This window comes from Myotis daubentonii, chromosome 15, assembly GCF_963259705.1.
Source record: "Myotis daubentonii chromosome 15, mMyoDau2.1, whole genome shotgun sequence".
Taxonomy (NCBI): Eukaryota; Metazoa; Chordata; class Mammalia; order Chiroptera; family Vespertilionidae; genus Myotis; species Myotis daubentonii.
The window spans coordinates 7,537,156-7,551,926 of record NC_081854.1 but is presented as its reverse complement, the minus strand read 5'-3'; the positions used below and the strand labels follow the sequence as shown (position 1 = coordinate 7,551,926).

Sequence of the window (14,771 nt, the reverse complement as noted above, 5' to 3'; positions counted from 1 at the left end):
AGCGAGCAGCCCTGCAAACCCGAGAGCGTCTGGCTAGGAATACCCGTCGGGGCCGGGGCTGCAAACTTGGCCTAATTAGATGGGGCTGGAGCGGGATAATTAGTGTCAGGACTGAGGAAGGTGGACGGGGCCTAAGAATGGCAGATAACCTCTTGAATGAGCTGAGGGAAGACGAGACTAAGGGAGCAGCGAGACTTTAAGGGGCTTGGAAGCAACTAGGCTAGTCTGGGGCGAGGCAAGGGTAAGAGAGGGTAAAGAACGGGAGATGGGGGGAAGAACGGGAGATGGGGATGCTAAGGAACCTGTAAAGAGTACAAAGCTGCCCTAGCCAGTTTGGCTCAGTGCAAAGAGTGTCGGTCTGCAGACTGAAGGGTCCCAGGTTCGATTCTGATCAAGGGCACATGCCTGGGTTGCAGGCTCAATCCCCAGTGTGGGGTGTGCAGGAGGCAGCTGATCAATGATTCTCTCTCCTCCCTTCCTCTCTGAAATCAATAAAAATATATTTTTTTGAAAAAGAGTACAAAGCTACCAGGCTGCAAGGGGGTGCGAGGACCTGGAACAGGGAGAGAGTCCTAAGGGTCAACAGGGACTTAGAGGGCGAGGCGAAAACTTCCAACTGGTGAGGGAAAGAAGACAAGGTCTAGATACCGGCTGACTGCAGAGAAGAGGCCTAAGGCTGGATAAGGACTGGTGAAGAAGGAGCCCCGAGGAAGGAAGACGGGAGAAACCCAAGCGCCAGGAAGCACAGTGGCGGGAGCAATGGGCGGGGCCGATAGGAAATAGGGCGGGGTGAGGTGTGAGTCCTGGTGGGAGGAGAGAAATGGGGGTGGGCGTGGCTAGTGGAGGGCGGGGCCAGAACTAGGGCTACTGTCCCGGAGCGGGCCAATCGGCTCCCCAGGCGGTCCTAGCGGGGGGCGGGTGGCAGGGCGCAGGCGCAGGGCTGGGGCGGGGCCAGCGGCTGCGGCGGGGCTGCGGCGCGAGGAGGCGGTGCCTGTGGGAGCGGAGGGGGCGGGTCAGGGGCTGCGGGGTTCCTCCCGCTGCTGGGTCCCTGGCCTGCCGCCTCCTTGTGCAGGTGCGGCGGCTGGTTCGTATCGCCCCCACCCCCACCCCCGCCACCTACCCCCGCTCCCGTTTCTGCGTCTCTTTTGAGCCCCTTTCTTTAAGTATTTGCCTCCCGTCTCTGCACTCCTACTTTTTTTTTTTTTTTTTTGCACTCACACTTCTAAGTCTCCCTCCCTCTGGGTTGCTGCCCCTTTGCTTTTTGAATGTGTCCCCCTCCTTCTGAGTCTTTGCCCCGCTTCTAAGCCTCAGTGTCCTCTCCCACCGCCGTGTCTCGGTATTCCCAACCCCGGTCTCTTTCTCTTGGTCTTTATACCTTTTCCTCCGGGACTTGCCTTTCTCTCTGGGCCCCTGTCCTGCCCCCACCCCTCCCGGGCCTCTGTCCCTCCTCTGTGTTTCTCTGTCCTACACTGCCCCCCACCCCAGGCTTTCTTCTCCCACTCTCTGGATTTCTGCCCATTCATCTGGGTCTGTCCCCATCACCCTTGCTATCTGGCCTCCCTCCCCGCGTCTTTTCCCCCTCCTCTGTCTCCGCACTCCCCCACTGCCTTTTCTCTTTCTGCCCTTTCTCTTCCTGGCTGTCCCCATCCACTGGTCTCTATTGCCCCCCTCCCAGGTTTTTTCACCCCCCCCCCCAGTCTCTGTCCCCCTCTCTTTGCCCGCATTTCTTTGGGACTCGGTCCCGCTGTCCTTCAGTCTCTGCCCCTGTCTCTGGACCTCTGGGCATTTCTTTCAGGCTCCCCTACCCCCACCCCATCACCCCCTCTAACCCCTATCCTGGCCAGGACACCGGGCTGCGTCACTGCAGGGAGGCTTGTCCTGCAGACCAGAGAGGTAGTTCCCCTCACCACGCAGACCCTGGGCTCCCCACTGCACTTGATTCCATACCCTCGAGTCTTGAAAACCCCGCCGGGACCCAGGAGGGCAGAGAAAAGACATCATCGGGGCTTCCGACTCCTCTCTGCCCCGAATTCTGGTGTATCCCCGGGTAAAAGCAGTGAATCCTGACGTGAGGGATTGGGCTTGAGTTGAATGAGGCTCTGGGCAAGTCAGGGGGGTTGGTAGGCACTAGGGGCTGGGGGTAGGGGCCAGGGTAAGGACCTTAGTCAGCTATCCATCCTTATCCTTCCCTTCTCCCCCCACCCCCCAATGCTCCTTTTATTTTCTGCTTTTGACAGCAGCTAGGCAGGGGATCAAGTTACCAAATCAGCGTTTTTTGCAAAGGTCAGGTGTGTGAGAAGGTGCGGGCTGGGATGGGGGTGGGGGGCTGGATAGGGGAGAGTATGGGACCAGACCCTGGAATAGAGACCATGAGAGGCGGGAGGCGGCCTCGGGCCAGGAGTAACCGGGTGGTCCAGGCTCCATCAGGCCCTGGGAAATTGGATGCCGTCACTCCCTCATGGCTGTCCCCAGGCCCCACCGGAGTATGTGGGGGATTTGTGAGCTCGGATTCTCCACCCACGCAGGGCCAGAGTGAGTGGGGGGCTTCTGGAGGCATAATGAGGGCTCGGTTACGAGACCAGTGCAAGTAGACTTGATTTTTGGCCCCTGGCATCAGGTTGGGGCAGGCCCATGTCTGTCCGCGTCTTTAGATCGTTTCCCATCCCCTTCTCCTTCCCAAACCATTCTTTCCCAGGTCCTCAAGGCACAACATTCCGGAATGCTCCCAACTCCCACCTGTCATCCTCTGCGTCCCTTCCTAACTCTCCCTTCCCCGTTCCCCAAAGCCCTGGAATTGGGGGAATTCTAGGATATTGTTCCTTCTCCCCATTCCTGTCGGTTCCAAATCCAGGAAGGAAGGTCTCCCGGATACTAAGCTGAAAATGTGGGGACTCTGCCCACGATCCTTGGTCCCCCGAGACCCTCCAAATACCTTGCCCCCCCCCCAAAAAAAAATAGATCGCTACTGAGGGGGAAATCTCTCCGCTGTAATTTCTGAGTCCCCGTCTCCCGAGTCCCCCGCCTCCACAACTAGGATTTGGACTGTCTCACCGCCCCTGTTTCCTGAGCCTTCTACCCGTCTCGGTACTCACCCCAAGTCGAGGAGGGGCGGGGATGGGGGAATCCGGGGCTGGCGATGGGGGGAGGGGTGACCCAGCTCTGGGCAGCAAAGGGCTGCGTAGGGGGAGTGACATCATCGCCGGAGGAGGGGCAGCACAGCGCCCCCAACCCAGGGGCTTCATGCCCCGCCTTTATGGGGTCCGAGAACCCAAGAGGGGAAGAGGAGGAACAGGAGATGAAGTCTGCGGGAACGATATCCCCTCCCCTTAGAATAAGAATCAGGAAACTCTTTACGATCTCATCCAACCCCCATTGCCACCTGTCGCTGCCGCCGCGACCTGTCGCCTCCCACGCATGTTGTGTCTGCGCCCGCCCCCAAGGCCGTGAACACCGCCCAAACTACAACGTCCGTGATGCTCCGCGATGCCGGGAGCCTTTGACGAGAAGGCAGTGTAGGCGCGGGGCTTCATGGGACTCGTAGTATAAGACACCCGCACCAGTGCGAGCCCTGAAGGAGAGCGATACCTTTATCCTTCCTTTCCTCGACTACAGAGCCAGACACTAGTTTTTCTCCCCCAAAATTGCGCACTTAAATAAAAGCTACTCAGGGAGGTTCAATGGAAATAGCGAATTTTTTATTGAGTAGCGGGACCTCGGCTGTCACCCAGTGCGCAAGCGTCTAACCGGGGCGTCGTCGGGAGAACTGCGCCTGCGTGAACCCACTGCCGAGCGGTCCGGCGCGGCGAGGGCGAGCGCGCGCCAGCCCGACTCGGGCGCCTTTCTTCACGTCCCCGCGGTCGAAGACCGCCACGTAGCTGCGCAGGAAGACATCGCCGAGGATCCAGAGGGGCCCGCTCGGCGGGGGCACGTCCAGGGCCTGGAAGCCTAGCAGGCAGACGCGGGCGCCACCCCGAGCGATCTGCAAGGTGACACGCCGGGCCACTGGGCGTCACGCCCACGGAGCCTGCTGCTGCCCTGGGAGCCAGAGCTCCGCCCCGCCCGCCGCCCCGGGGCTCAGTCCAGGTTCCTCTGGCCCCTACTCAGTCCTTGTGAGTGTGAGGTCTCACTCCCAGCTCCACCCTCTGAGACACCCTCCCGCCCCCCACTTACCGCGTCCCCCTGCCGTCGTTCTGACCGCTGCCTACCTGGATGACGTAGTCCTGGGAGGTGAGGTTAAACCAGACACCCCCGAGGCTGAAGGACACGGGAGGGAGCGCGGGGATGACCGAGCACTCGATGATGTACTGCGGGGGAGAGGAACGAGTGGAGGTGCGGGCTTCCTGCTCCGCGCCAGGTCCTCCCGAGGCACACCCAGGGCCGTAGGTGACCGGGCAGCCCTTACCCAGCCGGTGTGGCTCAATGGTTGAGCGTCAGCCCATTCACCGAGAGGTCACCAGTTCTATTCCCCATCAGGGCACATGCCTGGGGTGCGCGCTCGATCCCCAGTAGGGGGTGTGCGGGAGGCAGTTGATGTTGCCCTCATGGATGTTTCTCTCTCTCCTTCAACCTTCCACTCTCTAAAGCAGTGGTTCTCAACCTTCCTGACGCCGCGACCCTTTCATACAGGTCCTCATGTTGTGGTGACCCCCAATTTCATGGTTACAAATTGAACATAATGAAAGCATAGTGATTCATCACAAAACAATATGTAATTATACATGTGTTTTCCGATGGTCTTAGGTGACCCCAGTGAAAGGGTCATTCGACCCCCAAAGCGGTCGCGACCCACAGGTTGAGAACCGCTGCTCTAAAGTCAATAATTAAAAAGACAAAGACATTAAACAAACAAAAAACACCCCTGGTAGCCCGTTTTGGAGTGCCCAGGTGTATTTAATTTGTCTTACACTGGGTCTAAAATGTTTTTTGAAAGACTTTTTTAAAGAATATTTTTATTGATTTCAGAGAGGAAAGGAGAGGGAGAGAGAGAGAGAAACATCAATGAGGAGAGATAATCATTGATTGGCTGCCTCCTGCACACCCCCTACTGAGGATCCAGCCCTCGCTGGGACCAGGAATGGAACTGTGGTCTTTGCTCAACCACTGAGCCACATGGGCCAGGCTAAAATGGTTTAAAAATTCATTACCACCTGTATGCCAGCGCGGTACAGGTTGTATCCTGGGGAGCCTGCTGCTGTGCAACCTTACACAAGTTCCTGAACCTCTCTCTGCTCAGTTCCCAATCTGAACGTGGAGACGGTGGTAACACTCACCTTGTGTGACAAAGAAGTGAGTTAGCTTGGGAAAATGCCTGACACATAGTGAGTGCTATTATTATTTACAAGCCAGGGGCTTTCAAAAAACCAGCGACCTGGTTTTCCCCGGATAGCAACACTTGTCTGGAGCTGTGTAGCTGAGAGCTACCCTTTTAGATTGATGGGGTATGTGCCCCCTCCAGTGTACCTCAATTTCCACCACTCCCAAGGTCCGAATAATACAGTATTAGACTATTATTAACAACCCTAGGCGTTTATCTTCCTGAAAAACCAATGGGAATGACCTTGTTGGGAAGACAGGAAATGATGGGAACAGGGCTGATGATAACATCAACAGACAGGCATCCAGGCGTTGTTCCAAGCACCTTACGTGGATGTATCGATTCAGTCCTCACGGCACACCAGAGAAGTGGGCATCAGTAACCCCATTTTACAGATTGGGAAACTGAGGCCAAGGAATGTTAAGTGGCCTGTCCAAGATCACACAGCCACCCGAGGCCACGCACAGCCACAACCCCTGTCACCTCCCGGTTCCTTTAGCTCAGGGGTCCTCAAACTACGGCCCGCGGGCCACATGCAAATACAAATATTGTATTTGTTCCCGTTTTTTTTTTTTTTTTTTACTTCAAAATAAGATATGTGCAGTGTGCATAGGAATTTGTTCATAGTTTTTTTTTAAACTATAGTCCGGCCCTCCAACGGTCTGAGGGACAGTGAACTGGCCCCCTGTTTAAAAAGTTTGAGGACCCCTGCTTTAGTTCATTACAGGCCTACAGACGTCCTAGGCGTTTCACTTGAAACTCAGCAACTGAGTTTTCTCCACCCTCAGAAGCGCCAAAGAGCACAGGGATGGAGTCACAGAAATTCAGACCTGGAAGGACCCGGGCACAGCAGGGCCGGATTTGGAGGTGGGGGCAGCTCTTAGGTTGCACAGAACCCCACTCCATGCGGGAAACACCCTTTGTGTGGCTTCCGGGAGCCTCCCCCCTCCAGGCGCTCCTTCCTGCCTCTGGCTGTTCCTGTCTTGTCCCCAATTTCACTCTAGGGGGTTGTCCCCCCAGGATGTTCCTGGGACCCCTTCTGTCTCACCTTTCCATGGCTGTGATTACTGTCTGAGGGCTGGTGGCCCCTAAATGTGGTGCCTGAGCTTCTTCCACGCGTCCCCCCGACAGCCCCGGGACCCCTAGCCTTCTCACTCCCATCCAGTCCTGCACAGACCTCTGTCATCATCTCCTCCCTTCCACTGAGTCAGTGCAGACGCGTGGGCCGTGTCCTGCTTCCTCCCACTTCCCCCAGCCCGTCTCACTGCCCGGTGCCTTCTGCCCTGGGATGCCTCCTGGCCACCCAGTTGTCACCTGTGGGCCCCAGCATCCTGCTCAGGTTCTGCCATTAAACCCCTATCAGCCTCCCCAGCCCGCCCCCAGCAGACACTGGGTCCTCACCTTCCCCAACAGGGGGAATCCCCCGATAGCTCTGTGCAGGGCCCGGATCTCCTCAGTGGGCCCCGTGATGAGAGATGTGCCTGTGTCCAGAATGGCAGGACAGCCCTGGGCACAAAGGGTCAGCCCTGTGCCCACCGTCACACTGTGATGGAGAAGGGGCAGTCATTAGAGCCAGTGTCCGAGGGGTCCAGGCCCCCAGCCCTCCTCCCTCAGACCCAGGAGTCCAGGCCCCCAGCCCTCCTCCCTCAGACCCAGGGGTCCAGGCCCCCAGCCCCTCCTCCCTCGGACCCAGGAGTCCAGGCCCCCAGCCCCTCCTCCCTCTGACCCAGGAGCCCAGGCCCCCACCCCCTCCTCCCTCGGACCCAGGAGTCCAGGCCCCCAGCCCCTCCTCCCTCTGACCCAGGAGCCCAGGCCCCCACCCCCTCCTCCCTCGGACCCAGGAGCCCAGGCCCCCACCCCCTCCTCCCTCAGACCCAGGAGTCCAGGCCCCCAGCCCCTCCTCCCTCAGACCCAGGAGTCCAGGCCCCCAGCCCCTCCTCCCTCAGACCCAGGAGTCCAGGCCCCCAGCCCCTCCTCCCTCAGACCCAGGGGTCCAGGCCCCCAGCCCTCCTCCCTCGGACCCAGGAGCCCAGGCCCCCAGCCCTCCTCCCTCGGACCCAGGAGCCCAGGCCCCCAGCCCTCCTCCCTCGGACCCAGGAGCCCAGGCCCCCAGCCCTCCTCCGTCGGACCCAGGAGTCCAGGCCCCCAGCCCTCCTCCCTCGGACCCAGGAGTCCACGCCCCCAGCCCTCCTCCCTCAGACCCAGGAGCCCAGGCCCCCAGCCCCTCCTCCCTCAGACCCAGAGGTCCAGCCACCAGCTCCTTTCCCACCAGGACACTGGAGAGCAATCTCAGCACCCCCGCCCCCCAACACCCACCCCTGCCAACCTAGCAGGCAGGTCCCTCACCGCTCCATGTGGACCTGCCAGTAGGCAGGGACCGTGACTGGCACGTAGGTGAGGGGTGGGATGTAGTGTGCTGGGTCGGAACCACCCAGAACCAGCTCTCCTCCTTCGGCCGCTTCAGGGTCCCTGCAGAGACAAGAGTGCTGCAGTGTCATCAGAGTTTGCCCTGCCATCCCCCAGCCCCCCCTTCCCCCCCCCACCCCCCGAGTGGCCAAGGGAGGGACTTTCTGACAATGGGGTGGTTTCTGGGCTCTAGCTGTGCAGTGAGATGCAGGCAGGGCCTCTGTGTTGGAACTGGAATTGAGAAGAAGTGCAGCATTTCTTGGTATGAGGATTAAAAAAATAATACATTGTTATTGATCTCAGAGAGGAAGGGAGAGGGATAGAGAGATAGAAACATCATCGATGAGAGAGAATCATGGATCAGCCGCCTCCGGCACGCCCCCTAGTGGGGATAGAACCCAGGACCCTTTGGTCCACAGGCCGATGCTCTATCCCAGGGGTGGGCAACCTTTTTGTGAGTGCGTGCCAAAACCAGCAAAATCTCCGACTCAAAATTCTCCTGCGTGCCAGCCCTAATTTTTTGAGAACATGTTACGCCTACTTGATATCTCTTAAGGTGTACGTATGTGAAGAACCTTGAAGAAATAATAAAATTCATTTGAGTGACAAAAACACAGTATATGATGATGAAAAATACATTTATTTTTTAATGTATACATGTTATGTAAAATTATTTATTTATCTAAGATGCACCTACACTGAATTTATCTGAAAAATAAAAAAGTCGATATTAAGAAAAAAAATTGTAAACGGAAGATTATAAGAGAGGGTTTCGAGTGCCGGCAAAAGTTACTGGCGTGCCGTGTTTGGCACGCGTGCCAGGGGTTGCCCACCCCTGCTCTATCCACTGAGCCAAACCGACCAGGGCGTGTTGAGGATTTTATGGTCTTGCAGGCTGCCTGGGGTGGAAGTGGGACTTCCTGATTTGGCTGGGGGAGGTAGAACCTCTGGGGGTAAATTTTAATGAGTTTATTTGAGCCAAAACTGACACCATAGGCCAGGGAGCAAGATCTCAAATGTTCTTTGGCGGGGAGGGGGGGGCGTGGATTTAAGTGGAGCATTGGGGTTTCCGGCCTGACTCTGAAGGTGTATGTGATTGTGGTAGAGTGGGGTGGCTTCCTAGTGGGTAGGGAGACTATTTGAATCCCATGTCTTGCAATTCAGAGGCCATAGCCTTCCTGAGTTGGCTGAGAGTGATGGGGGTGGGGGCGGGTCTTCCTGGAGGTGTGGGAAGGCAGGATCGACTAAGGCAGCGGTTCTCAACCTGTGGGTCGCGACCCCTTTGGCGGTCGAACGACCCTTTCACAGGGGTCGCCTAAGACCATCCTGCAGATCAGATATTGACATGACGATTCATCACAGTAGCAACATGACAGTTATGACGTAGCAACGAAAATAATTTTATGGTTGGGGGTCACCACATGAGGAACTGTATTTAAAGGGCCAGAAGGTTGAGAACCACTGGCACTAAGAGGTGGGTGACTCCTGAGTAGGCTAAGGTCAGAATCACTGGATGGGCGTAGGATTTTCTGTCTGTGAGAGATGGGCCTGGACAGGAAGGTGGAGACCCCCTGGGCTGTCTGAGCATAAAGCTGAGCTTCCTAAGAGGTGAGTGGGTCTTCTTGGATTAAAACAGGCACTTCCTGCCCTGGCTGGTTTGGCTCAGTGGATAGAGCGTTGGCCTGCGGACTGAAGGGTCCCGGGTTCAATTCCCACCAAGGGCACATGCCCAGGTTGCAGGCTCCATCCCCAGTGGGGGGCCTGCAGGAGGCAGCCAGTCAATGATTCTCTCTCATCATTGATGTTTCTGTCTCTCCCTCTTCCTTCCTCTCTGAAATCAAGAAAAAATGTATTTTTAAAAAAATGGGCAGTTCCTGACTTCTGGAGTGTTCTCCAATGGAAGGCGGGCTTTCTTTATGGTGAAGAAGGATTCTTAAGTTGAGTATTTGACTGGGTCGGGCGTGGAATTCCCCGATCTGAGTTGGAAACACGGAGCTTTTTAACTGATGGTGAGTTTCTTGAGTATATTTTTGGGTGTTGCTTAGTGAGTGGGACTTATCTATCGGGGTCAGGTGTTTCTTATGGGGTGTGTGAACTTGCTGTGCTGGGTGGATGACATCCTAGACCTGTGGTCGGCAAACCGCGGCTCGCGAGCCACATGCGGCTCTTTGGCCCCTTGAGTGTGGCTCTTCCACAAAATACCACGTGCGGGCGCGCAGTACAGTGCGCAGAAGTCAGTATTTTGCGGAAGAGCCAGTATTTTGTGGAGGAGCCACGCTGGGAAGGTAGGCCCGCCCACATTACCTGTTGAGGTAGAAGGAGAAGACAGGCTTGTCCAGCAGACCTTGGTCCACCATTGTGTCCAGTGGCGGCCGAACCCCTCCCACGGCCAGAACGGGAAAACCGAGGCCCAATATCCCGTCAAAGTGGGCAAACACGAAGACCAGGCTGGGCTCCCACAGCGCCTCCCCGAAAACCACGGATGCATTCATGATCCCCCCAATCTAGGGGGAAGAGTCCAATGGGGGGAGTCATTTCTGCGAGGACATTTCCCTTATATTCCCGAGGGGTCCCCAACGAAGGCCTGAATCTGGGGAATGTCGGGAAACTCCAGCAGCCTGGGGAGCTTCACTCCCTCCCACCCCCACCCCCACCCCCACCCTAAGGATCCCCACCCCTTTACCTGTGAAGCCCTGCCCATCTCCCCAGGAAGCTCCGCCTCCTCAAGCCCCTCCCTAAGCCAGACCATCTCAGACAGTGGGGTTCTCCCAGCTTCAAGCCTTCCTGGGGTCAAGGTCACTTACGGTCAGCTTGTCCTCACTCAGGATGCCGCTTAGCTGCCCGGATCCATACTGAATGGCGAACTTGGTCCCGTTGGGCTTGAAGGTGCTGGAGGCTTTGGGGTCGAAGCGGTGGTGGAACCCTAGGTCAGGAGGGCAGGGGTCTGTCACTGGGGCAGCAGAGTCTCCCTTGCCAGGGCGTGTCAGGAGAGAAGGGTGCCCCCAAATCCCTTGGGAAGCTGAGGCCTAGCCCCCTTCTCCCTGGAACCCCACTCATCCTTGTTCTCCGCCCCCACGGAAGCTCACAGCAGGGCAGGCTGAAGAAGCTGCACCGCCTGGACGGAACCCAGAGGTTGGAGGAGCCAGTGTCAAAGACGACAGAGAAGTTCTGGGCGGGCGTCCCCAGCCCGATCCTCCCGTAATACTGGGCCTGAGGGCAAAGCCAGGAAAAGGAGGAGGGTGAGTGAAGGACTTGACTTGAGGGCCGGAGAGCGGGGCTGTGGGGGGCTGACACTCACGTTCATGTAATTGGAGAGGGGCACAAAGGCGGACTTGCCCCCTGGGGGTGGGGCCCCCAGCCCGAGGGGCTCTTCTGGGCTCCCCCATCCCCTCAGTGGGTTCGGGGTGTTGCTCCCGGCATAGACTCGGTGAAGAGGGATCCTGTGGGGAGGAGGATAGGGACAGCTAGGAAGGTACCCTTCCCATAGACCAGCGGTTCTCAACCTTCCTAACGCCGCGACCCTTTCATACAGTTCCTCATGTTGTGGTGACCCCCAATTTCACTGTTACAAATTGAACATAATGAAAGCCTAGTGATTAATCACAAAAACAATACGTTATTATATACAGTGGGGCCTTGACTTAAGAGTGTTCCGACTAACGAGTTTTTCGAGATACGAGCCATCTCTTGGCCGATTTTTTGCTTTGAGTTGTGAGCTAAAATTCGGGTTACGAGCCAGCTTCAGATACCCCACCGCTAGCTGGCGCAGCGAATGTCACAGTGAACGCCACAACATCAGCCCAGCATCACATGTCTCACTCGTTCACTTTTGATTTGACATACGAGTAATTTGAGTTACGAGCTCCGTCACGGAACGAATTAAACTTGTAAGTCAAGGACCCACTGTATGTGTTTTCCGATGGTCTTAGGCGACCCCTGTGAAAGGGTCGTTCGACCCCCAAAGGGGTTGCGACCCACAGGTTGAGAACCGCTGCCATAGACCTTCTATCACAGTCTTTCCCAAGTCCTCTATAATAAAAGCCTAATATGCTAAGTGGACAGTTGTCTGGTCATCCATTCAACCAATCAAAGCGTAATATGCTAATGATATGCTAAGGCCACTCAACTGCTTGCTATGACGGGCACTGACCACCAGGGGCAGACAGTCCCACCCGTAGGTTAGCTTGCTGCTGGGGTCCAGCCCATTGGGACCCAGTGAGATGGGCCGGACATGCCCTGGAGCCCTCCTGCGTCCCTCCCCAGCCCCGATCGTGCACTGGTGGGGTCCCTCGGCCTGGCCTGCGCCCTCTTGCAATCTGGAGCCCCTTGGGGGATGTGAGAGAGCTGATTTCAGCCCGATCCCGCAGGCCAGGCCGAGGGAACCCACTGGTGCACGAATGCACCAGGCCTCTCGTAGAATATGATGCAAAGCAAACATCTTCGTGGCCCTACGGACAGGAACAGTCATTACCAGAAACGCTACCAAACACCGACCAGACCATGATGGCACATTTCCCCGAGACTTTACAAGAGCAAACCAGCCGAGACAGACCAACCCCAAAAGCTTTCCGTAAGAGACCCATTCCAATGAACATAGAATAACACTCACAAAGGTTTCCAAAGACCCTCCATAAAACTAGTCTTTATTAACAAAATCCTCACATGCTTTAGTTGATGGCATTGGAGACAGTTTCTCCCACCATTGGGTGGTGGTGGGGGGAGAATATAACCACCAAATCCCAATTTCACTCTTTATACTAAAAATAGAGGCCTGATGCATGAAATTATTATAGATTATAATTATAAACACATTCCAGACATATCAACAACCTGGTGTGAAATGTAAAATGGCCAGAGCACTAGAAAGAAGCAAGATGTTTAAAGAGCCCGGCCGGTGTGGCTCAATTGGTTGAGCATCGTCCCATGCACCAGAAAGTTGCCGGTTCGATTCCCGGTCGGGGCACATGCCCGGGTTGCAGGCTTGATCCCTGGCGTGGGAAGGGGGTTGGGGGGGGGCGGGTGCAGGAGGCAGCAGATTGCTGTTCTGCTCTCACATCGATGTTTCTCTCTCTTCCCCTCTCTGCTCCCGTCCTCTCTCTCTAAAATCAATCCAAGCACTTTTAAAAGTTCTGAGCGCTTAGCTGCTGATGGAGTAGATCTGGGAGGGGCCTGCGAAGTGGCGTTTCTAACAAGTTCCCCAGCACGGGGTGCTGTTGGCTGGACAACACTCAGAGAATCACTCTCTACTGACGGACGGACTTGGGGAATAAGAGCCGTGACCTATTAGGTAACACAAGCAGGTTAGCCAACCTCGGTGCAGTGCTAGCTCTTGTGCCTGCCTGTAGTCACTCCCGGAGCCCTGCCCCCCCTCACTGCTGTGCTCCCCTCCACCCCCCCCCATCCCCCATCCCGTGACTCCCTGCCGTGGTCCTTGAAAGGTTCAGGAATGTGAAGTGGGGGAAAGGGCTCCTGGAGCAGTGCACCCCTCCCCCGCATCCGGAGTTTCCGGGGGTGGGGAGAGGAAGGGAGAGATTGAGGTGGCACTGGCCGGATGCGGGGGATCGTCGGGGGGGGCCCCCCAAAACTGGGCTTACTGAGACCCGAACAGTTTGGAAGATGCGAATAGGAGGGAGTGTCCGTCTATAGTTCCCAGACCTGGGTCCCTGTCCCTGCAGGGAGGTGTTTCACCGCCTGGAGACCCCGGTACCAGCTCATCAGAGCTCCCCAGACCATGAAGGGAGAAGAGGGGAGGGTCCCCAGTCAAGGGTTTCGGGGCTGGAGGATCGTGGACTAAAAGGGCTGTGTCTGCCCTGACCGGTTTGGCTCAGTGGATAGAGCGTCGGCCTCCGGACTGAAGGGTCCCAGGTTCGACTCTGGTCAAGGGCATGTACCTTGGTTGCGGGCACATCCCCAGTAGGGAGTGTGCAGGAGGCAGCTGGTCGATGTTTCTCTCTCATCGATGTTTCTAACTCTCTCTCCCTCCCCTCCCTCTCTTCCAGTCTCTCTAAAAAAATAAAATAAAAAAATCAGTGGGGTCTTAGGACACGGCAGGGTGGAGCCCCTGGAAGCAGTCAGGAGTCAGGGAGCCAGGGTGGAGAGTCCCTTGAAGGGGAAGGAGGGGAGGGTCCGTCCCAGGTTTGGGGGTGGGGTGGGGGTCCCCAGTACCGGATCAGTGCGGCGCTGGCGGGCCCCGCCGTCAGCAGTGGCAGCAGCAGCAGCAGCAGCAGCAGCAGGTGCGGTGGCGGCAGTGACATCTCTGGGGACGGGTGTGGGCCCCGACCTCCCAGCTCCCTTTTCTCTCTCCCGAGACTCCGCCCTGCTCACCGCCCACCTCGGGTTTTGGAGGTGAAAGTGGCCTGAGTCCCTGGGGGGCGGGGCGGGGGGGGGGTGACACAGGAGGAAGCGGCGGGCGGGGGGTGTTTTTGGACGGATGTGCGGAGTATTTTTGGAGTTTGCAGAAGCATCATCCAGTGTCACTGTTGCGCCCCACTCCCAACTTCGGTGGCGGTGATGGGGGGGGTGTCTCCTGCACCCCCAGCCCCGTCTGTGAGCGCCTCGGCGTTAGCGTGTCACTTCCACTTCCCTTTTCTGAGACTCATTAACCACAAGGGTTTTCTTGGGCAAGCAAGGCGGCGGGTGAGGAGTTGCTGGAAGGACCGGGGGAAGGGAGAGGGGACCAGGCCAGACACCCTCCTTCCCCTGCCAGGTGGGCCCTCCAGAGGGTCAGGACCCCCCCCACACACACACACCTCTGTTTTATTGGGAAAATAACTGAAACACAAATAAAAGTCGCCCACAGCCCCACCACCAGCCGAAAAAGCACAGTCCTGGCCGGGTAGCTCATTGGTTAGAGCATCCTGCAACCTTGGTGTATCAGTCACGGCGACGCTCTAACCAACTGAGCTACCCAGCCAGGGCTAAAATGCACAAAACTTTTTTTTTTTTTTTAATCCTCACCCAAGCATATTTTTTCCATTGATTTTTTAAAATATACTTTTTATTGATTTTTTTACAGGGAGGAAGGGAAAGGGATAGAATTAGAAACATCGAT

At 56.7% G+C, this 14,771-nt stretch overlaps 2 protein-coding genes across 2 annotated transcripts in view; both read right to left on the bottom strand.

Moving 5' to 3' along the window:
* Positions 1 to 14,771, bottom strand: part of ASPDH (aspartate dehydrogenase domain containing) — a 214,129-nt gene that overhangs the window by 79,112 nt on the left and 120,246 nt on the right. The window lies entirely within an intron of this gene.
* Positions 3,674 to 14,036, bottom strand: NAPSA (napsin A aspartic peptidase). The gene is made up of 9 exons (XM_059665363.1): positions 13,886 to 14,036; positions 11,019 to 11,160; positions 10,807 to 10,930; positions 10,525 to 10,643; positions 10,025 to 10,224; positions 7,661 to 7,783; positions 6,716 to 6,857; positions 4,206 to 4,304; positions 3,674 to 3,979 (listed from the first exon to the last, which is right to left on the bottom strand). Exons 1-9 carry the CDS (start codon positions 13,972 to 13,974, stop codon positions 3,740 to 3,742), a joined length of 1,278 nt encoding a protein of 425 aa, XP_059521346.1. The 5' UTR covers positions 13,975 to 14,036; the 3' UTR covers positions 3,674 to 3,739.